The sequence below is a fragment of the Chiloscyllium plagiosum genome, unplaced genomic scaffold, assembly GCF_037043375.1.
Source record: "Chiloscyllium plagiosum isolate Xiang-an unplaced genomic scaffold, Cpla_swu_hap1 HiC_scaffold_28, whole genome shotgun sequence".
NCBI classification, from domain to species: Eukaryota; Metazoa; Chordata; class Chondrichthyes; order Orectolobiformes; family Hemiscylliidae; genus Chiloscyllium; species Chiloscyllium plagiosum.
Window position 1 is genome coordinate 19,696,145 of NW_028270166.1, and position 24,541 is coordinate 19,720,685.

General features: G+C 39.3%; 1 protein-coding gene across 2 annotated transcripts in view; it reads right to left on the minus strand.

The window, feature by feature from the left end:
• stk11 (serine/threonine kinase 11) overlaps window positions 1–24,541 on the minus strand; it is a 138,155-nt gene that overhangs the window by 50,485 nt on the left and 63,129 nt on the right. For both annotated transcript variants that reach the window (XM_043721243.2, XM_043721242.2), the window contains exons 5-8: window positions 22,157–22,293; window positions 20,792–20,919; window positions 13,018–13,075; window positions 2,227–2,417 (exon numbers count right to left, since the gene is read on the minus strand). In XM_043721243.2, coding sequence (XP_043577178.1) covers window positions 2,227–2,417; window positions 13,018–13,075; window positions 20,792–20,919; window positions 22,157–22,293 — 514 coding nt within the window. The remainder of the gene's footprint in view (window positions 1–2,226; window positions 2,418–13,017; window positions 13,076–20,791; window positions 20,920–22,156; window positions 22,294–24,541) is intronic.

Here is a 24,541-nt window from a genome sequence, read left to right on the forward strand (position 1 = left end):
TGATTCAATCTGCTTTACAGATTTCACCAAGTGCCCACACCTCAAGATTGGCAGGGCAGATTTGGAGGAGTTATGGACCTTTGCAGGATTCCCCTGAGCCAAATTGAGCATGAATGCTTCCCCGAGCACTTTGCCACTTCCTTGCTCAAAGGAGGAATGGATCTGCTAGCCAAGTTACAGAGAATTTCTTGGTTAGTGAAAAATGCCATAGGCCAAGCATGAAGGCAAGTTTCATTTAGACATCCTAATAAAAACCTTGTTTTTAGCCGCATTAAAATTGAATCTGACAACCAAAACAAAACATCATTCGCTGTTTATGAGGAACCAAATCTAACAAAAGGTTGCTTACTTGATTTCTGGCTGAATATACTGAAACTACTGAAACATAAGCTTGCAGTTTGTTACATAGATAAGTAACATTATCAACGGTCGTTAATTTCTTACTTATAAACACTAAATCTAGTATTTCTATACAAAGCTGAAGCGATTTCATGAACATGGAAATTATGATTTCAATATTAATTATCAAGCAGTGATTCCGCAAAGCGCCTAATATCTACTTCAAATCTTTCTGCAGAACATTCTCTGAATATACCACAAAAACAAGCAAATTTCTTTGTAAAGTTTCATAGCATTATAATGTAGTTAGCCAAGAATGGAAATGTTTGTGGGTCCTAACATATGATTAACATGACAAAGGTCTAATGTCACAGCAAATTACAGATATCGTATTACTTAAGTCATTCAGGGGCACGGTGGCACAGTGGTTAGCACTGCTGCCTCACAGCGCCTGAGACCCGGGTTCAATTCCCGCCTCAGGCGACTGACTGTGTGGAGTTTGCACGTTCTCCCCGTGTCTGCGTGGGTTTCCTCCGGGTGCTCCGGTTTCCTCCCACAGTCCAAAAGATGTGCAGGGTCAGGTGAATTGGCCATGCTAAATTGCCCGTAGTGTTAGGTAAGGGGTAAATGTAGGGGTATGGGGTGGGTTTCGCTTCGGCGGGTCGGTGTGGACTTGTTGGGCCGAAGGGCCTGTTTCCACACTGTAATGTAATCTAATCTAAAAAAAAAAATTCAAGTTGCTGCTTTTCAAAAAAAAAATGTAGCTCATCCACAAATACCTCAATGGGCACATTATTAGAACACAGAATCACTGGAAAAAATCTGCTTGTGTTATTTTAGTTGGTGGCAGATCTTTGCCTTTCTGATAAGGAAAGCTAAGTAAATGAGCAACAATACTTTGTAGCTCTCATAATAATTACTTAATTAGATTTGTTATATTGTAGAGAATGCATGTGGTGCCCATTTGAATCTATACATATCTGCAGGTTTCATTTGCTACCAGACTTTAAAATGCCAATTAAACAATCTGAAAATAAAAGAGCATCAGAAAACAAATCACTTTCACCAAATCATTGACGAAAACAGCTAACCAAGCAAACGAAAGCTTCTCATAGAACTCTTAATCCTTTTATCATCAACAGATGGGTCAATCATCTAAAGATTTTCCAATACCTCGCCAGCTTTGCCACAAGAAATCAGTTTCTTAAAAAAGGCTAAATCTAGTTGAAGATTCAGGGGGCTTCAAGAGACTATCTAAGAATTACTGCTCCAGTATCAAGTGCAAATTATTAATTTCACTTTCTGAACTTCATACCAACAGAAACAGGCTGTGAGATTAAGGTGTCATAGTCACTTACTAACTACGTTCAAAAGGTTCCAAGACAACAAAAAACTTGAACTGTGAAACTGACCTTCTGATACGCATAATTCAGAGTAAAAAATCTTGGAAATTCCATAGAAGGTACAAAAAAGTCAAAGTACTATTTGAAACACTGTACTTTGTGTTTCAAATAGTACTTTCAATGTCTCAGATTTAGTACCAGCACATTAAGTAATCATACAAAGCACTCAAAAGAGTAGAAAAAACCCTGCATGACTCCAGAAAATTCCTTACCAAACTGTTGACAAGGTGTAAACTACAACTTAACTTAATCAGCAAATCATATCAATCAACAAAAGCAAAATATTGCAGATACCAGAATCACAAAATAAAATAAAATGCTGCAAATAGTCAGCCCCTGTGGCAGCATGTACAGAGAGAAATAAAAAAAGTGTTAACATTTCAGGTCAATGACCTCAAATATTAATTCATACTAAACTACTATTTCCTGAGAGATTACGTATTGATTTGGATCAGAAGTAACAATTGTGAGATTAGTTACATACCTGGTACTGTAAAATCCTGAGTATAAATTATTTCATCTTCATTGAACAGATCTTCATCATCTTCATCATTATAACCATGCAAGTCTTCCAGGTAAGGCACCACTGTCATGCTTCTCCACTTGTCCTTGGTCTCTGGGCTTGGAGGAATAGGAACAAGATTTTCTGCCTGAGGGTGTTTTTTCCGAAACCAACTATATTTCAGAAAGAAAAAAGTCATTAGTTTAAAAGGTGATATTAGAAAGATTCTGTACTTTCTTCTCCCCAATAATGTAATTTAAAAGTTGAATTTTTCTGGAAAATTCAAATTCACCTCACAAGGAGGATAGATACCAGTTTTATGTAGACAATTAAGTCACATAACTGAGTGGTTCTAACTTCTGTACTAAAATCTGTTACATCTGGTTTGGGAGCCTAGCCATGTTGGAGAATAATCCCCCTTCCTAAATAGAGTTGCTTTTAGGAAAGTGGAGGGGTAGATTTATCAAGAGACAAATAACTTTTTTGAAAAATTTCTGAAAAGTCCTCTTGGCTTCTCCCAGTATTGTTCACAACAGTAAGTCCTGACTACAAATCCTGTCCGTTTCCACTACTGAAATTAATTAATGTGAAGGTGTTTTCCTGTTTTTACATTTGTTCACTGAGCTGATAGATTTGTTCCCAGATGTTTTGTCACCATTCTAGGTAACATCATCAGTGAGCCTCCAATGAACCGCTGGTGTTCTGTCCCGCTTGCTATTTATGAGTCTTGGTCTGTTGTTGTGGGTGATATCATTTACGGTTCTTTTTCTGAGGGCTTCATAAATGGGGTCCAAATCAATGTATTAGATTAGATTACATTACAGTATGGAAACAGGCCCTTCAGCCCAACAAGTCCACACCGACCCGCCGAAGCGCAACCCACCCCATACCCCTACATTCACCCCTTACCTAACACTACGGGCGATTTAGCATGGCCAATTCACTTGACCTGCACATCTTTGGACTGTGGGAGGAAACCGGAGCACCCGGAGGAAACCCACGCAGACACGGGGAGAACGTGCAAACTCCACACAGTCAGTCGCCTGAGGCAGGAATTGAACCCGGGTCTCTGGCGCTGTGAAGCAACAGTGCTAACCACTGTGCAACCGTGCTGCCCCCAATTGTGATCGGTTCAGGCCTCTACAAATTCCCGTGTGTGTCTTTGTCTAGCCTGTCCCAGGATGGATGTATTGTCCCAGTCAAATTGGTGTCCCCCTTCCTCTGTGTGTATGGATACTAGTGATAGTTGGTCATGTGTTTTGGTAGCTAGTTGGTGCTAATGTATCCTGGTGGCTAGTTTCCTGTCCGTCTGTCCAATGTAATGTTTTTTGCAGTCCTTGCAGGGTATTTTGTGTATGACGTTCATTCTGCTGGGTGTTGATACAGGGTATTTTAAATTCATCAGGAGATGTTTCAGTGAGATGGCAGGTTTGTGGACTACCATGATGCCAAGGGGCCTATCATCTCTGAGATGTCTTTAATGTATGGCAGGGTGGCTAGTCTCCAGGCTTGTTGAGTTTTCTCATTTAGGTCTGTTGTGCTGGAATCGGCGGACTGTGCTTATCGGGTATCCTTTGTTCCTGAATACGTTGTATAGGTGTTTTTCCTCTGCTTCTTGCAGTTCCTGGGTGCTGCAGTGCATTGTGGCTTGTTTAAATAATGTCCTAATGCAGCTGTGTGTTGGTGTTGGGATGATTGCTCTAGTAGTCGAGTATCTGGTCAGTGCACGTGTCTTTGCGTAGATGCTAGTATGCAGCTTTCCATTGGCTTTTTGTCTTACTGTGACATCTAGAAAGGGGTGGCTGTTGTTGTTGTTCTCGTCCCCTTTGGTGAACTTTATACCAGTAAGGATGTTGTTTATGTGTTTGTGGGTTTCTTCTAATATGTTGCGTTTTGTGATGACAAAGGTATCATCCACATAGCAAACCCAAAACTTGGGCTGGATCGGGAAGGACTGTTCGTTTTAACCACTGCATAACTGCTTCTGCTAAAAATCCTGACATTGGCGATCTCATAGGCATCCCATTGATTTGTTTGTAGATCTTGTCATTGAAGGTGAAGTGGGTTGTGAGGTACAGGTCTACTAGTTTGGGGGTGTTGTCCTTGCTGATAAAGTTGGTGCTGAACCAGGTTTGTGTCCTTTGTTTAGCCAGCAGTGAGGCCAGTGTTTCTTTAGCTAGGGTGATGTTTATTTATGTGATTAGGGCCCCTATGTCGAAGGAAACCACAACTTCGTCGTTCTCTACCTTAGTGTCTTTCATGATGTTAGGGAATTCCAAGGTGGAGTGGATGGAGTGGCTTGAGTCTTCTACTGGGCGTTTCCGTTCCTTTGCTTGTCTGTATGCCAGTATATCATGAAGTGAGACTATGGGTCTGAGGGGGGGCCCTTGTTTATGTATCTTTGGTAATCCGTAGACATGGGGTCTGTTTGATTCTTCAGGTTTCATTCTTTGGAGGTCTGTCTTGTTAATTTGTGAAGTTTCCTCAGGGGTGCTATAATACGGTTTTCCAGCTGTGGAGTCTGGTCAATCGCCACCTGTTGGTAGGCGATAGTGTGTTTGCTTTTTCAATGTATTGTGTTCTGTTCAGGATGATGGTATGCACCCTTTGTCTGCCGGTAGGATTATGACATTTTGGTCTTTTCTGTGTCCTTCCAGGGCTTTCCTTTCCAGTGTGTTCAGGGTGTTCCTATCTTTCTTTCTTTCTGCTTAATGTTGCTGCTACGGTCTGTGATGGACTGCTGGATTTCTTCCGTAAGTCTATTGTCTTTCAGGGTGAATTCCAGTGCTGCTAGGAAGTCCTTTTTGGCCACATTCCAGTCGCAGTGGTTGAAATTCATCCCTCATACTAGGACAGCTTTTTCCATGTCTGAGAGTGATCAGTATACAGGTTCTTTATCCAAGTCTCTGAATTATACATGTGATTACTATGCGTGAGCTTGGCCAGTTTTTCTTGTAGGGTTGGACGTTTCTTTGACTTGGTCCGCTGTTGTTTAGTGTTGATGGCTCGTTCTAGTGTACTTGTCCTTTCATGGTCAGTCACATTAGTGTACAGAGTTTTTTGGTGCAAAATTTCTCATTCATATTTGTGGAGTCAGTTGTGGGCATCATTTATCATTTCTTGTAGCATCCTACAGCTGTTCTGTTCTGCTCTTCTTCTGGCTTGTGGGGTGTTGAGACATGGTTTGTATTTGACATGTCACTAGTATCCAGACACAGAGGAAGGAGGGACACCAGTTCAACTGGGACAATACATCCATCCTGGGACAGGTTAAACAAAAGACATGAGTGGGAATGCCTAGAGGCCTGGCATTCAAACTAGAACGCCATGATTTGGACTCCATTTACCAACCTCTCAAAAACAAAACCGTAAGTGATATCACTCACCACAACAGACCAAGATACACAAATAGCAAACAGGACAGAACACCAGCGCTTCATCGGAAGCTCACTAATGTTATCTAGCATAGTGATGAAACATCTGAGAACAAATCTACCAGCTCAGTGAGCAAACTTACAACCTGATCCACAACGTACAAATCTTCTCTAAAATCGCAAGATGTTTTCCTGTTGGGGAGGAAGTGGAAAGAGAGAGAAAACAATAAATCAGAAATCACATAACAGACATGCCAGCTTGAAGTTTAATTTCAGCGGCACAGCAAGGACACTTGCTGCTGACCTCTAAATTTCTAGCAATTTCGCAGGCAGGAGGTTCACTTCTATTGCTTTCCAGTGGTATTGCAACTATTTGCAGTAGTTACGTCTCATTCCCAGCATGGAGCCAGAATGATATCATCAGACTATCCAAGCTGCCAATCACAAAAAGGTTTTCAAATTATCAAAAACAGGAAGAAGGAACACTAAAAACTTTTGTTTATGCAATGAACAAATTAAAGATTATGACATATGCATGGAATGAAGGCAGAAGCTAACCTATCTTGAAGAAGCTTATCTTGGAATAACCATTTTAAAATAAGTTTAAAACAAAGTCAACTAATTAATCCACAATTGTAAAATTATCCTTTCAGAATCAGTTTTGTTGATCAAAATTTCAGGAATCACAGCAACATTAAAAATCCAGTTACACATGATTAAGCAAGATGCAACTTTTTATGGGTCAACTAATAATGTGGGAGTGAGCAAGCTTCTGTCCTCTGTGATTATGAGTTTATGTTAAATGTGTGGATGAAGAAGACAACAGAGTCTATTTGGAGCCCTGAGCAGCAGACTACAGCTTTAAGCTGTTTCACAATTTGTGCACACACGACATCCCAAAACTAGTCAGTTTTCAAAGGATTATGATTATGAATGCTGACAGTTTGATTCCTCCTAGCACCCCCTCAATCAACATCTAGGCCAGAACATATGCTGAAGGAGTTAATTTGGGAATTCGTGCAAGATAAATTCATAATTACATTGTGCAAGACATACTATCTATAGCCTATCCCCAATCTAACAATTGGGAATTAAAAAACAAGCTGCAAACATAGGCACAATGCACAGCTTTGGAATGCACAAAACCAGCTAGGAAGGAAATTAAAGATACAAACCTGTGGAGTACTGTAGTAAATAATGCAAAACCAAAACAAGTATACACCAGACATTTTAGCCAGTTGAGGGGCATTGTTTGTTCACAATTAACATTTCAAACATTTTTTTTGGCAGAGGCAAATTTCCCTGGAGGGTAAATTATAATGCTGTTAAAGTCTCTCTATGACTGATCCATAATGTCAAAATTAATTTGACATCCTGTGTGCAAGGTGCCTTCATTTTCTAGTCTCTCACTAATCCTTCATCAATTAATTCAGTTACCCTTGGGCTGACAGCCTTCAAACAGGAAGTTACTGATTTTAAATGCCTTCTCTTAATGAGGGACCCGTGAGAAACAGCTGGCTTGTGAAGTACTGAAAGCACAGTAATTAATATTAAATGATTACAATTCAAGCAACTGCATCAGCTATTCTGCACAAGTATGATTTCAAAATGGATTGGGTCATCACACAATATTTAACTAATTTAGTGTAACATGTAAGTATATAAAAAGAGAGGTCAAGTGCAACCTTGTATTAAAGTACAAATGATATCTATAAAAACTCATGATTTTGACTTTCAGAAACCTCAAAGCATTGATATAGAAATAATGTATTAGTAATTGTATTTGGAAAGGTAAGGAATAATTAGGGATAGTCAACATGGCTTTGTGCATGGGAAATATTGTCTCATGAACTTGATTGAGTTTTTTTTGAGGAAGTGACAAAGAGGATTGATGAGTGGTGGACGTGATCTATGTGGACGTGATCTATATGGACTTCAGTACGGCGTTCAACAAGGTTCCCTATGGGAGACTGGTTAGCAAGGTTAAATCTCATGGAATACAGGGAGAACTAGCTATTTGGATACAGAACTGGCTTAAAGGTAGAAGACAGATGGTGGTGGTGGTGGAGGGTTGCTTTTCAGACTGGAGGCCTGAGACCAGAGGAATGCCACAAGGATCGGTGTTGGGTCCACTACTTTTTATCATTTATATAAAATGATTTGGATGGGAACATAGGAGGTATAGTTAGTAAGTTTGCAGATGACACCAAAATTGAAAGCGCAGTGTAAAGCGAAAAAGGTTACCTCAGATTACGACAGGGTCTTGATCAGATGAGCCAATGGGCTGAGGAGTGGCAGATGGAGTTTAATTTAGATAAAAGCGAGATGCTGCATTTTGGGAAAGCAAATCTTAGCACGACTTACACGCTTAATGGTAAGGTCCTAGGGAGTGTTGTTGAACAAAGACACCTTGGAGTGCAGGTTCATAACTCCTTGAAGGTAGAGTCACAGGTAGATAGGACAGTGAAGGCGGCATTTGGTATGCTTTTCTTCATTGGTCAGATTACTGAGTACAGGAGTTGGGAGGTCATGTTGCAGCTGTACAGGACTTTGGCTCGGCCATTTTTGGAATATCGCGTGCAATTCTGGTCTGCTTCCTATTGGAAAGATGTTGTGAAACTTGAAAGGGTTCAGAAAAGATTTACAAGGATGTTGCCAGGGTTGGAGGATTTGAGCTTTCGGTAGAGGCTGAATAGGCTGGGGCTGTTTTCCTTGGAGCGGAGGCGGCCGAGGGGTGACCTCAGAGATTTAGAAAATCATGACAGGCACAGATAGGATAAGTAGACATAAATAGGGTGAGAGAGTCCAGAACTAGAGGATGTAGGTTTACGGTGAGAGGGGAAAGATATAAAAAGGGGCAACTTTTTCCACACAGAGGGTGGTACGTGTATAGAATGAGCTGCCAGAGGAAGTGGTGGAGGCTGGTACAATTGCAACATTTAGAAAGCATCTGGACAGATATATGAATAGAAAGGGTTTAAGAGGGATACGGGCTAGGTGCTGGCAAATGGGACTAGATTAGGTTGGATATCTGGTCGGCATGGCGAGTTGGATCGAAGGGTTTGTTTCCGTGCTGTACATCTCCATGACTGCATGACCATATCATGCAGCATGTTTCCAATGTTTTTTGAAATTGTTCTGATCTATTACCACTTTGGTCTATATACAAAGCTTAACACAAAATTTTACAAATCCAAAGTCTATTGTAAAAGTAGATTGCTTAAGTCTTCCAATGAATTAAAACTTTCTGACATCATTCTGTTTCATGTCACCTTGTACTCGCATGCATATTCCTTCAAAATGCAATACCTTAAAATGGGAAGCTTTATTTTGAAGGGTTGTACAGCAGTTTTGAAATTTTTATGTAGAGAAATTTGGAAAACAACAACTTACCACAAACAAACATTTTATACTCCCATGTGTCATCCAATGATACAAAGACAACAATTTGCATATTTTAGTACTCTATTTGTGCAGTTAGTTCCTCATAACCCTCTGATACCGTAGGAAAGAAATACACAGGGGAAAAAAAAGCAACAACACAAACACACAGGGGAGATAACAAGGAGAGGGGGAGAAAAGGACAATTCTGTCCATCTACAGTCGTATAGAAAACCATTTCCACAAAGGAGACTTGGGATAAAGTTATAACACATAAAATACTGTTTAATGTAAGGCAAGAGAGAAAATGCTTTAAGAAACTCCCTCCCCATTGCTATTCCTCCACCCTACCAAACACTGAATTCAAACCCTTCAACACCTCTTGCTAATGAGTGGCTTTAAGATTCTTAAGCACTTGTCACTGGTTTGTTGGCAATAAAGAATGGAGGAAAAGTAATGCATGCTCAATATGATATGGCAGTAAAGTTCAGAGAAAGTAACAATAGCGAACAATAAGAAAGGTATGGAAATGCTTGTCCCATCTTCCTGCCTTACACGAAAAAAAGGAAGAAAGAGAAAAAATGAGGCATAGGAGGAGATAAGAATTAGTGAATGAGAAAGGAATAAAAGGTTTGGGGGCGGGGGGCAGCAAAAGATAATGGCTTAGTGATATTTTCATTGCTCTCGGGTTCCAGAGACCTAGATGATATCCTAGTAACTGGAGTTCAAAACCTATCATGGCAAATGGTAAAATTTTAACTGAATAGTATCTAGAATTAAAAGTCTAATGGTGATCGAGAAACTGTAATTAATTGTCATAAAAACCCACCTGGTTCACTAATATACTTTAGGGAAGGAAAACTACTGGCCTTACCTGATCTGGCCCAACTTGATTCTAGATTCACATGGTGGTCAACTCTTAACTGCCTTCTAAAATGACTCACCAAGCTATTAAGTTGGATCATAACAACTAAAAATCTCAAGAAAGGAAAGAAACTAAACAGAACACATGGCATCAACCTAGGTACTGGAAACACCAAATTCAACCCTGTTGGCGAGGCAAAATATTTCTTAGCATCTGGGATCTAGTGCAAAAATTGAGAGAGCTGGCTCACTAATCAAGGAATAGCCTGATATAGTCATACTCAGTATCATACCTCTCAAACATGATCCTGGACAATATCACCATCATCTACAAGCAGGACAGAGCCAGCAGAGATGCTGCACTGGTAAAGTGAAGAGTGCGTTGCCCTGGAAGTTCTCGACATTGACTCCTTACCCTTCAAGTCTCAATGCATCAGGATAAACATGAGCAAGTTAATCTCCTGCGGATTATCACATTTGCAGCTACATTTGCTGATAAATCAGAACTACTCCATATTGAACACTTTAGAGGAAGTTTTGGGGGTGTCAACGGCACAGAATGCACTCTGGGATTTCAACATCTATCACCAATAGTGGCTCATCAGCACCACTACTAACTGAGATGGTTGAATTCTAAAGGATATAGCTGCTAGACTGAGTCTGTGACAGATAGTGAGGAAAGTCAACAAGTGGGAAAAACATATGATCTCATCCTCACCAATACTCCTGCTACAAATGCACTTGTCTATGACAATGTCAGTAAGAATGAATACTGCACAGTCCTTATGTAGATGAAGTCCCATGCTTACATTGAGAATACCCACCACGTCGTGCAAATTAGAAAGACTTCAAACAGATCTAGCATCCGTGAGGTGATTGGTCCATCAGCAACTGGAGAATTATATTCCAACCACAAGCCAGGAGAAAAATGACCACTGTGTGCAGTAACCACTATAATCTGGCAGTGTATGTGGTGCAACACAATGTGGTGGGGTATTTTCTATCAGGTTACGAAGCTGGAGGATATTATAATTCTAGTGTTCAAAATAAGAAAGAATTTAATAGATAAATTAATTTTATAACTACAGCCAGATCAGTTACGAATGAAATTAGGAAATGCATTTTCTTTTAACCCAAGCCTAATGAGAATTTGGATCAACACATGGGTTGTGGTTGGTAAGCCACTTGATATTTTCATTGTTGAGATTAAAAGTACCAAAGGATGTAGAGGTAGTTTATGGAGATTAACTTGCAAATTCACCATGTTATGACAAGAGAGTCACAGGGTTGCAGGGGCAAAATGACTATCCCAGATTCGCCATTCTGATACAGCCTTATGGTTTTGTGATATTATTATATCAATACCACTCATACTTGAGTAAATTGTTTAATAGTTTAATTTCCATCTAGTTTCCTTACTATTTATAGAGTCAAAGTCAGATGTACAGCACAGAAACAGACCATTTGGTCCAACTTGTACAAGGCGACCAGAATCCTTATCTAATCTAGTCCCACCTGCCAGCACGTGGCCCATATCCCTCTAAAACCCTTCCTATACACATAACCATCCAGAGACCGTTTAAATGTTACAATTGTACCAGCCTCCACCACTTCTTCTGGCAGCTCATTCCATAGAGGCACCACCCTGTGTGAAAAAGTTGCATTTGTCATTTTTCTCTCCCAGTTCCTCTGGATCGTATTCTGTGCTTTTTTTTTGCATTCAGTTTAGCCCAAATGTTCAAATTTCACTAAATTACCTCACTATGAATGCAACTAAAGCAAATTGACAATAATTCCTATTGCTTTAAAATCCATGCTATCTACAAGGGCTTTTTTGAAAAACACCCACACTATCTGGAGGAGTGGCCCAAATTACGGCACTCATGACAGCAAAAAATGCTAAAGGTTATTAAGGCTAACTCACTGAGCAGGACTACACTGTCAATATTGACAGTGTAGTGCGAGCAACCCCCACTCAGATATGTCAGCTGTGAAACAAGGTTGACTGTGAAATTGTTCATTGGTAAATTAAGTGAATAGCTTCTATGATCTCATTTATAATTCAGGCACCATCAGCCAGTTTTCGTTTCAACCAAGCCCTCTCCAGTAACTCCTGAAACCCAAATAACCGATGAGCAAAGCAGTGGGGAAGCCTTCTGAAACCATAGGAGAACGCAAAAATTATCTTTTTAATCTAAAAGAGCAATAGCATAGGATTAGCATCATAAGCATTCATGTTTCTTTGCCTTGAGCACCTTTTGATTAAAACATCACAACTTTCCCTGGGGGCGGGGGTGTTGCTTATTTTAGCACATAAATAACACTGCCTCAGAAAAGACATGTGTTTCACTCTGTACAATTAGAAGAAAAGCTACAAAAATCCATTCAAATAGCATTTTTAGCCACACTTTCTAAAGTATCAAATTTATATTAATTAGAATTTTTTAAATAATGTGGGGGTCAAGTGAAGAAAATAATTGTGTTCTTAACAATAGATGCTCAAATGACCTTGAGCTAAAGTATAATAACTATTATTAAAAAGTACAGAGAGAAACCTCTCAAATAATAAGCTTAAACAGATGTATATGAATGATTTTGGTTGCAAGTCTTATCTTAAATGGTTTGATGTTCTACATATTGACTATTGTGTACAATAGGAACTAAATAATAAAACATGAAATCAAGTTATTTATCTAAGGCACATTGATGAAAACTAAGTTATCAGAGCCAGTGTTCACAATCATAGGGAGCCAAAATCAGCCAAAAGAATAAGGGCAAAGTCGTCCAAATGGATAGCAATGGTCAGAATAGGGAAATGTTAACAGAGCAGATAATATCCAGTTGCGATAACATAAATGGAACTAATTGATTAGGCTAAATGATCTCCTATGTTCTAATGTCTTACAAATGATGAAACTGTAGTTTGGTATGAAACAAGGCCTACAGGAGGAGCAGTGGTGAGTGAAGTTGCGAGAATCAAATTTAAAAATGTATTCAAACTACAAATTAACACCAGCGCTGTCACTAAGTATGCACACAAGCATTTTTCTGCCAACATACCTAATGTCTCCAAAAGAAGAGTATTATGAGGAATTCAGTTTTTTCTAATTCATGTGATTTTCTAACTCAATTTGACTTATGTAATAAAACTTACTTGTGCTGTCTGATCTGTTGTATTGAAAATCTTTTCACAGGATCATATTCAAGCATTCCTGCAGGGATAGATAAAGATTAATTAGCGAGTTTTGAGAAGATTTGTAGCTCAGGTTGAGGTTTTGGATGCAGATTTGCTCACTGAGCTGAAAGGTTCATTTCCAGACGTTTCATTACCTTACTAGGTAACATCTTCAGTGGACCTCATACGAAGCAATGCTGAAAATTCCTGCTTTCTATCTATATGTTTGGGTTGGTGATGTAATTTCCTTTGGTGATGTTATTTCCTGTGGTGAAGTCACTTCCTGTTCCTTTTCTCAGGGGATGGTAGATGGAGTCTAACTCGATGTGTTTGTTGATAGAGTTCCAGTTGGAATGGCATGCTTCTAGGAATTCTCGTGCGTGTCTTTGTTTGGCTTGTCATGCACGAGAATTCCTAGAAGCATGGCATTCCAACTGGAACTCTATCAACAAACACATCAAGTTAGATCCCATCTGCCACTCCCTGAGAAAAGGAACAGGAAATAACTTCACCAGAGGAAATAACATCACCACAGGAAATGACATCACCAACCCAAAGAACCCCAAACATATAAATAGAAAGCAGGAATTTTCAGCATTTCTTTGCATGAGGTCCACTGAAGAGGTTACCTATTAAGGTAACAAAATGTCTGGAAATGAACCTTTCAGCTCAGCCAGCAAACCTACATCCATAAAGATTAATGTTAAATTAATGCAATGGCCACATGCTACAAAACTACAAAAACCAACTTCCTGTTTAGTGTTCTCCGTGTACTTGGCCAGAATTTGTTGGACTTGAGCCTTCTATGTGGTGCAGTCCACATTATAGCACAAAAGGAAGGAAATGATTTGCAAGTAACTTACACCTCACCACAGTTACTTTATGTTTCAATGTTGTTCTCCTGTTATCTTCAACAAAACACTGGGACAATCAATATCAATGGCAACCACAAGTTTCCTGAATTTGTGTTACTTTTACTGGCGCTGTACTTTAGGCTATAAAATATTTGGCTGGAGTTTCTTGATCAGTTAGTATCATAATGGATGTATTTAAAGGATCCATCAGCAGTTCAAATTACCATATTTTTCCACTTAAAACCACAGGAAATTCAGCTACCAACTCTGGGAGATTTAGAAGTAACTTCTTACCTTGTTAATTTAATCATACATTATTGTATAAAGAATTATTTAACATACTTAGAATGCTGTTTGTGGATGTAACATTTCAATCATGCAAAAAATTTGCCAAGTCTGTTTGTGGAGTAACAGGATCACCAATTGATTGAATAAAGGTTTTGCAGATTCTGTTACTATTTACTTGTCTTGTTAATTGAGCCAGGTAAAAAGGCTGTTTTATTACAACAATTTTTCACAATATCCCAACAGGCAAAGAGCCTAATTTATGCATACAAAATTAACATGTGCTCGATCAACAGATGTTGTAGATACTTATGAAAATATCTTGTAAAAATGAAATTACAACAGCCCATAAACATTAGCTTGAATTTTGCAATTATAGTGTCAATGAAACTGCGAGTATTTGACATTAACGTACATATGAAACTAAGCAGCATTTGGTATCCACATATGGACAATGAAACATGGAGATTTATTTGGTCCAGAGCATATAAGCAAACTCTGTAAAAGCAACTCAGCTAGTTCTACTCCCCCAGCTCTGCAACCTTTTCTCAGTCATTTATTCGATTTACACGCAATATAGCTGTTCAACAACCCTAAAAAGTAATGACTCATTATTGAGGGGTCATTTGAGTTGTAATTGCACTCTAAATCATGAATATAGCTGAAAACTCTGGGATCCTGGAAAACTATTTTTATATTTGTGGAATATCAACTTTTTCCATTGTGATTAAAAAACCTTTATTCTAGTTTTTTTGGGAAGTTTTAACACTTCAGCCTCAATTGGTTAATTTTACGAATAGAAGTTAAGAGCATTTCGGTGGAGGGCATTAATTGGTATTTGAGCACATATAGAGAAACTGTTACTGACAGAGGAATGAAGTCAAGAGATATACATCTGCAACATTTCACTCTATGATAAATCTATTCCAAGTGAAAACTGGCTTTGGTTTCACCCTTCTTCAAATTGCTATCAGAAATTTGTCTTTATTTTCTTCATGGGATCCATGTGTCGCTGACAATGTCAACATTTGTTGCCTATCCCTAATTATCTTGAGTTGAGATGCCCATTTCAGTAAAGAGTCAATCACATTGCTTTGGGTCTGGAGCCACATGTAAGTCAGATCAGGTAAGGATGGCAGATTTTTCTTTCCAAAAGAACATTATTGAACTGTATGGGGTTTTATAACCCTATGCTAGTTCTCATGGTTGCCACTGAGATCAATTTTATAGTTCCAGGTATTATTAATTGAATTTTTAAATTCTACCCGCTACCAGGGTGGAATTTGAATTCATAGTCTTACATTAATAGCTTGCTCTCCTGGATCATTAGTCTAGTACCATTACCATTCTGCTACGATCTTTCCCTGATATAACAATAATGTCCCAATCTTCACTGGACTTTGAAAAATGAAGGATAAGGATATTTCCCTTCCTGTTTTCTGTGAGAATGCTACAATGTGATTTGCTTTTTGTTCTAGTGACATCAACTGCAGTTGGATACCTCAAGGTCCCTTTGAACTGACACCAAATTCAAATTAAGGGCAGAAAAGCAAAATCTATGCTAAAAAGATGGACAGATGCATGGAAGGAACTTTGTTGAAGCAGCAAGTTCCATCACTTCTCTACTAACCTCAAAATCTGGATCATTATAACATACCATTCATCATCCATTGTTATAAATTCATCAACCACATTTTGTTCTCCCTGTACATTTTGCAAAACGGCTCCAAAGAAATTCAAAGTTCTACATACAGTGATAGGTAATATTGCTAAATGTGCAAAGCTATGAAAAAAAGCAATTAAAATCCAATAAAGCTGTTTATTAAAAGATGAAGATGATCATCACTGAAGCAAACTGCTACATAAATATGCACAAAGTACCAATAATAACTGAGAATTCTTGGAGGACAGGTATAAAAGGAGTGAATTAAATTTCATCAATCCTTATACCTTTGCTGCTTCAAAGTTTTGCCAATCTTTTTACATTTTTAATAAAATGATAAAAGTTGTACAGTTTTATTAAAGTACTGGGAATTCCTCAGTTTTAAGTTATTTTCGTAACTAAGAAATCAATTTAAAAGGTCCCATTTGATAAATGTCCTCAGCTCTCAGTTTAATAGATTGAAATCAATTGTTGTAGGAAGCTGGATGACTATATGAGGGTAAAGGGAAAGAAGCATAACCACCAGTATAGACCTGTTAGGCTGAATTCTGTGTCTCTAATGTACTAGTCTGTATAATTCATCAAATGATAGAAGTAAATGGGACAGACTTCGAACAGATCTATCAACTCAAGACTGGGCATCCATGAGGCTCTGAGAGCCATTCACTGCAGCAAAATTGTACTCCAACACAATCTGTAACCTCATGGCCTGGCATATCACCCATTCAACAATTACCATCAAGCCAGGGAATTAACTCTGGTTCAATGGAGAGCGCAGGAGAACATGCCAATAGCAGTACCAGGCATACTTGAAGATGAGGAGTCAACCAGGTGAAACCACCAAACATATGCTGTTTGGCATGCAAGTAGTTAAGTAGCAAGTGATAGACAGAGGTAAGCGATCCTACAGCAATGGATCAGATCTAAGCTCTGCAGTCCTGCCACATTCGGTCATGAATGGTGGTGGATAATTAAACAACTCACTGGAGGCGGCTTCACAAATATCTCCATCCGCTATGGTGAAGAGCCCAGCACATCAGTGCAAAAGATAAGGCTGAAGTTCTCAAAGCAATCTTCAGCCAAAAGTGCCGAGTGGATGATCCACCACAGCCTCTTCCAGTGGTCCCAGGATTACAGATACCAATCTTTAGCCATTTCAATTCATATGATATCAAGGAACAATTGGACCCAATGGATACTGCAAAGGCTACAGGGCCCTGACAACATTTGAGCAATAGTCCTTAAAGACTTGTGCTTCAGAACCTTCCACCCCCCCCCCCCCCCTAGCCAAGCTGTTACAGTACAATTTCAACACTGGCATCTCTCTGACAATGTGGAAAATTACCCAAGTATGCCCTGTACATAAAAAGCAGCAGGACAAATCCAACCCAGCTAATAGCCACCCCAACTGTCTACTGTCAATCAGTAAAGTGATGGAAGGTGTCATCAACAGTGTTATCAGCAGCAAATGCTCAGCAATAAACTGCTCAGTGATGCTCAGTTTGGACTCCACCAGTGCCACTCAGCTCCTAACCTCACTATAGCCTTGGTTCAAACATAGACAAAAGAGCTGAATTCCAGAGGTGAAATGAGGGTGACAGCCCTTGACATCAAAGCCACATTCGACGGATTATGGCATAAAAGAGCCCGAGCAAAACTGGAATCAACAGGTATTAGAGGGCAATCTCTCTGGTGGTTGGAGACATATCTGACACATAGAAAGACGGTCACAATTGTTGGAGGTCAGTTATCTCAGCTCCAGAACATCTCTGCAGGAGTTTCTCAGGGCTGTGTCCTTGGTCCACTCATCTCCAGCGGCTTCATCAATGACCTCACCTCTATTATAAGGTCAGAAGTGGGAACATTCACCAATTATTCAACAACATTCAGCACCATTTGTAACTTTCAGTCACTGAAGCAGTCCATGTCCAAATGCAACAACATCCAGACAATATCCAGGTTTGGGCTGACAAGTGGCAAGTAACATTCACACCACACAAATTCCAGGCTATGACCACCACCAATAAGAGACAAACTAACCACCGCCCCTTGACATTCAATGGTGTACCATCACTCAGTTCCCCACAATCAACATCCTGGGAGTTATCATTGATCAGAAACTCAACTGGACTCATCACATAAATGCAGTGGCTACAAGAGCAGGCCAGAAGCTAGGAATACTGTGGTGAATAACTCATCTGTTGACTCCCGAAAGCCTGTCCACCATCCATAAGGCACAGGTCAGGTGTGTGATGGAATACTCCCCACATGCCTAGATGAGTGCAGCCCCAACACTCAAAAAGCTTTACAACATCCAGTACAAAGCAGTCCATTTGACTGGCACATCGAGAAGTGTCCACACCACCTACACTGAGTAGCAGTAGTGAGTACTATTTTCAAGATGCCCTGCAGAAATTCACCAAAGATCCTCAGACAGCACCTTCTAAACCCACGACCACTTCCATCTGGAATGATAAGGGCAGTAGATATATGGGAACAGCACCACCTTGAAGTTCCCCTCCAAACCACTCACCATCCTAACTTGGAAAGAGATCACCATTCCTTCACTGTTGCTGGGTCAAAATCCTGGAATTCCCTACCTAATAGCAATGTGGGTCAACCCACAGCAGCTGGACTACAGCAGTTCAAGAAAGCAGCTCACCACCACCTTCTCAAGGGCAACTAGGGATGGACATCAAATGCTGGCCAGCCAGCAGTGCCCACATCCCACAAAATGAACAAATAAACAAAACTCTCAGCCTATTTGCACAGCATTTTGCTGCTTCTGATTTGCTGCTTAGTAATTTTGTGAAATTGAGGTTGGAAACTTTCATGGCCTGTATCACCAATTCCAACTTGTCAAGAAATGGTTGGACATTTTTCCATACATTTAATTTTTAAAAAGTCACTACTTCTTATGAATTAAAGAGGAAGCTTCTGCATTAATAAATATTGGTGAATAAAAATATTCATAAGGTTGACAAAGAATTTTCACACTGCAGGGACCATTAAATCACCCATGTAAAATACTCCTAATACACTAAGCATCAATCACTTTAATATTTTGTAAATATATTAATTTTCAGAAGTAGTATGTTATGATGTTCAGACAACAGGTGAACAGAAGTGGGGATAATTGCATAAAAAGCTCTTTCAAAGATCTAGCATAGACACATAATGGGATAAATGACCAAACCAGTTAGTTGAATACTTTTGCCTTTTTGAAAAAGGTAGATCTTCCCCGATCTATAGAAGATTATAGAAACATTTCTCAACTGGCAATAACCATATGATTAATTTGAATTAACAACAGGAGCAACGAAGTGGAGGAAAAATACAAGCAGAAGAAGAAGCAAGAGGACTAAGGCAACATCAAAACAGATCAGAAAACCTTAAGAAAACAAAACCTAGTTATGCAAATTTACTAAAGAAGAAAATAACGTTAGCTGCTTTCTTCACCGTATGATCTCTCTCAAAAAGGGGGAGAAAAGGAAAAAACTACAGAAAGCAAAGGGGAACAAAAACAGATATAGTATAGAGAGAGAGAGAGAGAGAGAAAAGAGAGGAGAGAGGAGAGAGGGACAGGCAGAGACAGACAGACAAAGAAATTAGTTAATGAACTTGAAAGACCCCATATAGACAACATGCAAACCTACTGTCATTTACAAAATACCGTCCAAGAACTGTACCACACACAGTATTGGACAAACAGGCAGAAAACCAGCCACCAGGATACATGAGCATCGATTAGCCACATAAAGTCATGACCCACTCTCACTAGCATCCTTACATACAGACGAGGTAGGGCACCACTTCGACTGGAACAACACATCCATCCTAGGCCAAGCCAAACAGAGACACGCACGAGAATTCCTAGAAGCATGGCATTCCAACCAAAACACTATCATATAAAAAAAAATCAACTTGGACCCCATTAACCACCCTCTGAGAAAAAGAACGAGAAATGACATCACCAACCAAAGTAAATATAAACACATAAATAGAAAGGGGGTCGCTAACAGCAGTGCTTCACCAGAGGCTCACTGATGATGTTACCAGCATGGTGACGAAACATTTGAAAACGAACCCTCTAGCTCAGCGAGCAAACTTACATCCAGAAGCTCAACCTGAGCGACAAATCTTCTCAAAACACTCTAATACACTAAAATCAATGTATTCTTCATGGATATATATTGAAATAAGGGAGGTTATTAATGGCATCTCCTTTCTACATTGGTGAGTTCCTCAAAAATGTATTATTACGTTCAACTGATAATGAATGCCTTTTGTCCAGATTAGTAAGCAGAATGTTGTTTGTATAAAAGCAAACTGTGATTTTAAGTATTTCATAGGGTATTTGATCTTATTACCTGTGCAGCATGCCATCTACTGTATCTTTAGGGTATAACTTGCAACCTTATGGGTGCAAAATATCTGCTTGTTGTAAAACTTAACTGTTACTTAGCTTGACTGCAAATCTACAGGAAATTTTCACTCCAAGTTATATTTGAAGATGTCAGCTCATTCATTAAAAAACACTGAGTAAATACTTTAAGCTTTAATTTGAAGATTTGAACATTACTTCTACTGATTTTACGGACACATTTCCCCCAATTATACCATTTTGTTTTAATTTTTATTATTCTCCAATGTAATTTTTACGATTTTCCTTAAACAAAGTATTGTTACACATTTTACTCAACAATTGTGCGTCTTCCTATTGTCCAAAGAAAAAGCCCATGGCAGGTGATGCCCAGAAGTTTCAACAAAGATCAACATATTATTTCACATATGTATCCGCTACAAAAGTGATGTAATCTTCAAGAAAACTTCAGCTAATGAAATTAGTACTTGGAACTACATCACCTGTGGTTGAAATTGTCCAGAAGCAAAGTCATCCAAAGTTTACCCATCCTTAAAATTTCACAATGATATGTTTTCCTGTGCTTACCTTGCAGTAAATCGGACAACAACAGTCCACATTCTTCCGGAATGGTGTATTCCCCTTTCCCTATGTTTTCAAACAATTTGTAGATGTTATCCCCCTCAAATGGGTAAAGTCCCGTTGTAATATTGTACCTACAAAAAAGTTCAACATTTATCACATGATATCATTCCTCAAAAAGCATTTCATTTTAACATTTGTGTCTAAATCTATAGCATTAATATTCAGCATACAGAGGAAGAACAGGAAATCTGGTTAATATAAAATAAAATGAGTACTTTCAATAGATGTGTCAAACATTATACCTCAGCAGACTCTCAGCATGAAATATTTTAGGTGAGAGGATGGAGTACTCATTTTCATCACAGTAACAGAGAATGTTTTTTAAAAATCTGATTATGCATTTGCAAAATGTTGTACAACATTGCATTAAACATAAAAATTATAGTGTAGATACTACAAGGCCAAGTTTAGCTCGAAGTTTATTCTGTGTAGTTTTAGCATTCAGTTAACCAAGAACTTCTTTTGCATAACATCTCAATGCTGAAAATGTGTTGCTGGAAAAGCGCAGCAGGTCAGGCAGCATCCAGGGAACAGGAGAATCGACGTTTCGGGCATAAGCCCTTCTTCAGGAATGAGGAAAGTTTGTCCAGCAGGCTAAGATAAAAGGTAGGGAGGAGGGACTTGGGTGAGGGGCGTCGGAAATGTGATGTGTGGAAAGAGGTCAAGGTGAGGGTGATAGGTCAGACTGGGGTGGAGGTGGAGAGGTCGGGAAGAAGATTGCAGGTTAGGAAGGCGGTGCTGAATTCGATGGATTTGACTGAGACAGGGTGGGGGGAGGGGAAATGAGGAAACTGGTGAAATCCGAGTTCATCCCTTGTGGTTGGAGGGTTCCTAGGCGGAAGATGAGGCGTTCTTCCTCCAATCGTCGTTTTGTTGTGGTCTGACGATGGAGGAGTCCAAAGACCTGCATATCCTTGGTGGAGTGGGAGGGGGAATTGAAATGTTGAGCCACAGGGTGGTTGGGTTGGTTGGTCCGGGTGTCCCAGAGGTGTTCTCTGAAACGCTCCGCAAGTAGCCGGCCTGTCTCCCCAATATAGAGGAGGCCACATTGGGTGCAGAGAATGCAAGAGATAATGTGTGTGGAGGTGCAGGTGAATCTGTGGCGGATATGGAAGTTTCCTTTGGGGCCTTGGAGGGAGGTGAGGGGGGAGGTGTGGGCGCAAGTCTTGCACCTCCTGCGGTTGCAGGGGAAGGTGCCGGGAGCAGAGGCTGGGTTGGTGGGGGGACATCTCAACACAACACAACATCTCAATACAAACTTGTCGCTTTTCTTTTGCGTCAATAAATGATTATGCAATTATTACTTACAATGTCACCCCTGCAGACCAAATATCCACTTTGAACCCCGAAAATGTATCAAGACCATTTGCGATTTCTGGAGGTTGGAATGCTGGTGACCCTTGACTTGTCCTACATGTGTCATCCTCTGCAAAAGGGTGTAATGCCTGAAAAATTATAAAATAAACATTTTTTGATCTTATGGTCTTCATTAAAAAACACTACAAAAGAGGGAATAACTTAATGTCATTGATGTTATTCACAAAATGCAAAAAAAACACATGAACTTGGAAGAAGCGTCAAATCCAAACCTGCAAGCAAAAAAATAAAATTAAGGGTTCAGCTATTTTCCATTATTAGTAGTCAGAGATAATTTTGCTTCAAAGGAAAAATCTACATCTAGGATTTGGCTGGCACACTAGTTAAGATATTTGTTCTAAGAACGTTTGAGTCTGGGTTCAAACTGAATTAAGGCTAGTGAGACAATGTTTTAGCTACCCTTTTTCACAGATGTCAAACTGGCAACTGTGGAACTGGAAAACTGCAGTAGCAAATACAATTCTAATGTAGGCTATTACTGACAAAATGCATGAAGTAAAATTATTAATTCCCTAGAACTTACCTTGTCAAACAAGAAATGCATTGTATACATTCTTTTAGCCCATTATCAAGATGAACAATCTACTTGCTAGTTATACCAATCCAGGAGCAGGGTGAAAGAAAGGGAATGGATATGTATTAGTGCCTTGTACTTTTTTTCACGATTTAACTTCCGTAAACAATTACATTTCTGAGGAGTTTTTAATTTTTGCTCGATGAAACAAGTTTCAAAATATTTTCAGCAGCATCCTGAATGCTAGTAACACTTTTTGGGCTAAACTGAATCAATGAGAGAGAATGAACAGGATATATCATAAGTTTAGACCTCACACTTTGCAGTTGGTTAAAGCCTATTGACTATTTCTAATAAAAATAAATATACTGAAGAAATTACACAAACAGACATTGAAACTCTGATGTTATTTTAAAAGGCAGACAGACAAAAAAAAGGGGCAGTCAAAATGAGCCCAGTTAAAATACTCAGTATGCAATTTGCTGAGTGGGCTCTTATGGTGTAATGATAAGGTACCTACTTCTGGGCCAGAGGCCTGGGTTCAAGTCCAGAGTTGTGTCATAATACATCTGAACAAGTTGGTTAAAAGTATCTAAAACTTGGAGCCATTTGTTTAGATGAGTATCAATATTAAAAAAAATTGTGATGGTGGATGTGATCCCAAAGGAAAACAATTTGTGAAGATCCACAGTCAAACACACAAATACACAGTCAACAACTTTTTTAGTATTCTTTATAGAGCATTTTAACTGAAAACATGAATAAGATCCTCAATCATCAGAAAAACTTAAGACACCACGCTAGAGGAGGAGAAATGAGGATGCCAAGAGACATGTTTTAAGAATTGTGAAGGAAAAGACAGAAATGGGGATGCAGAGAGAGGGAATTAAAGAGTAAAGAATGTAAACGACGGAAGGCACAACTGAAGGTACAAATGTTAGTGCTCAAGTCCTACCTGTCCTGGAGGTGTGTTATTACATGTCTGAAGAGACTGGTTGAAAATTACAAGTAGCTGAAATCAGAGGGACAGACAGTTCTGGTGGGGGAAGGATAATTGAAAGGCTGGTAGAGATTAAAGATATATTAAGATACGAGGATTAAAATATAAAAGATGTCAACTTTAAATTGGACTAATTGGCGAACTGGAAGCAGACACAGACGATCAGAGCAGGCATGATCGGTGAGAATGGGACAGGATGTGGCAAGTATTAAATGAACCAAGGATCAGAGTAAGGAAAACAGAAAGCTCTCAGCAACGTTGGAATACTTGACCCTGGTGTTGCCATTGACATGGATGAAAGCTTCAGTAACAAATGATTTGAAGGGAGCCAGAGAAAGGTTTTGTTTGACCCTTCATATTCAAAGATGACTCTGATATCAATATGCATTTGAAGATGACAAATCAGTCTATTTAAACAAAAAGATCTACTGCATGTTGGACACATATGAATCATTGGTGAGGAAGGGGTCCACACAGTCCTGGTCTCTTTCAAGACCTTTTGTTAATATACTCTCAGGATGTGGGCATCGCTGGCGAGGCCAGCATTTATTGCTCATTCCTAACCACCCTTAAGGTGGTGATGGTGAACTGCCTTTTTAAACTCCTGCAACCCACATGGAGTAAGGACACTCACAGTGCTGTTAGGGAGTTCCTCAGCTGATACCAGGTGATGCATTTGGGTTCATTCTTGTTGTCAGACTTTGTAGGTCTCATACAGATGAATGGCCTACTGGGACATCTCAGGAGACAAATGAGAGTAAATCGCATCCAGAACATGTGAAGATGGCAGATCTTTGTTTAC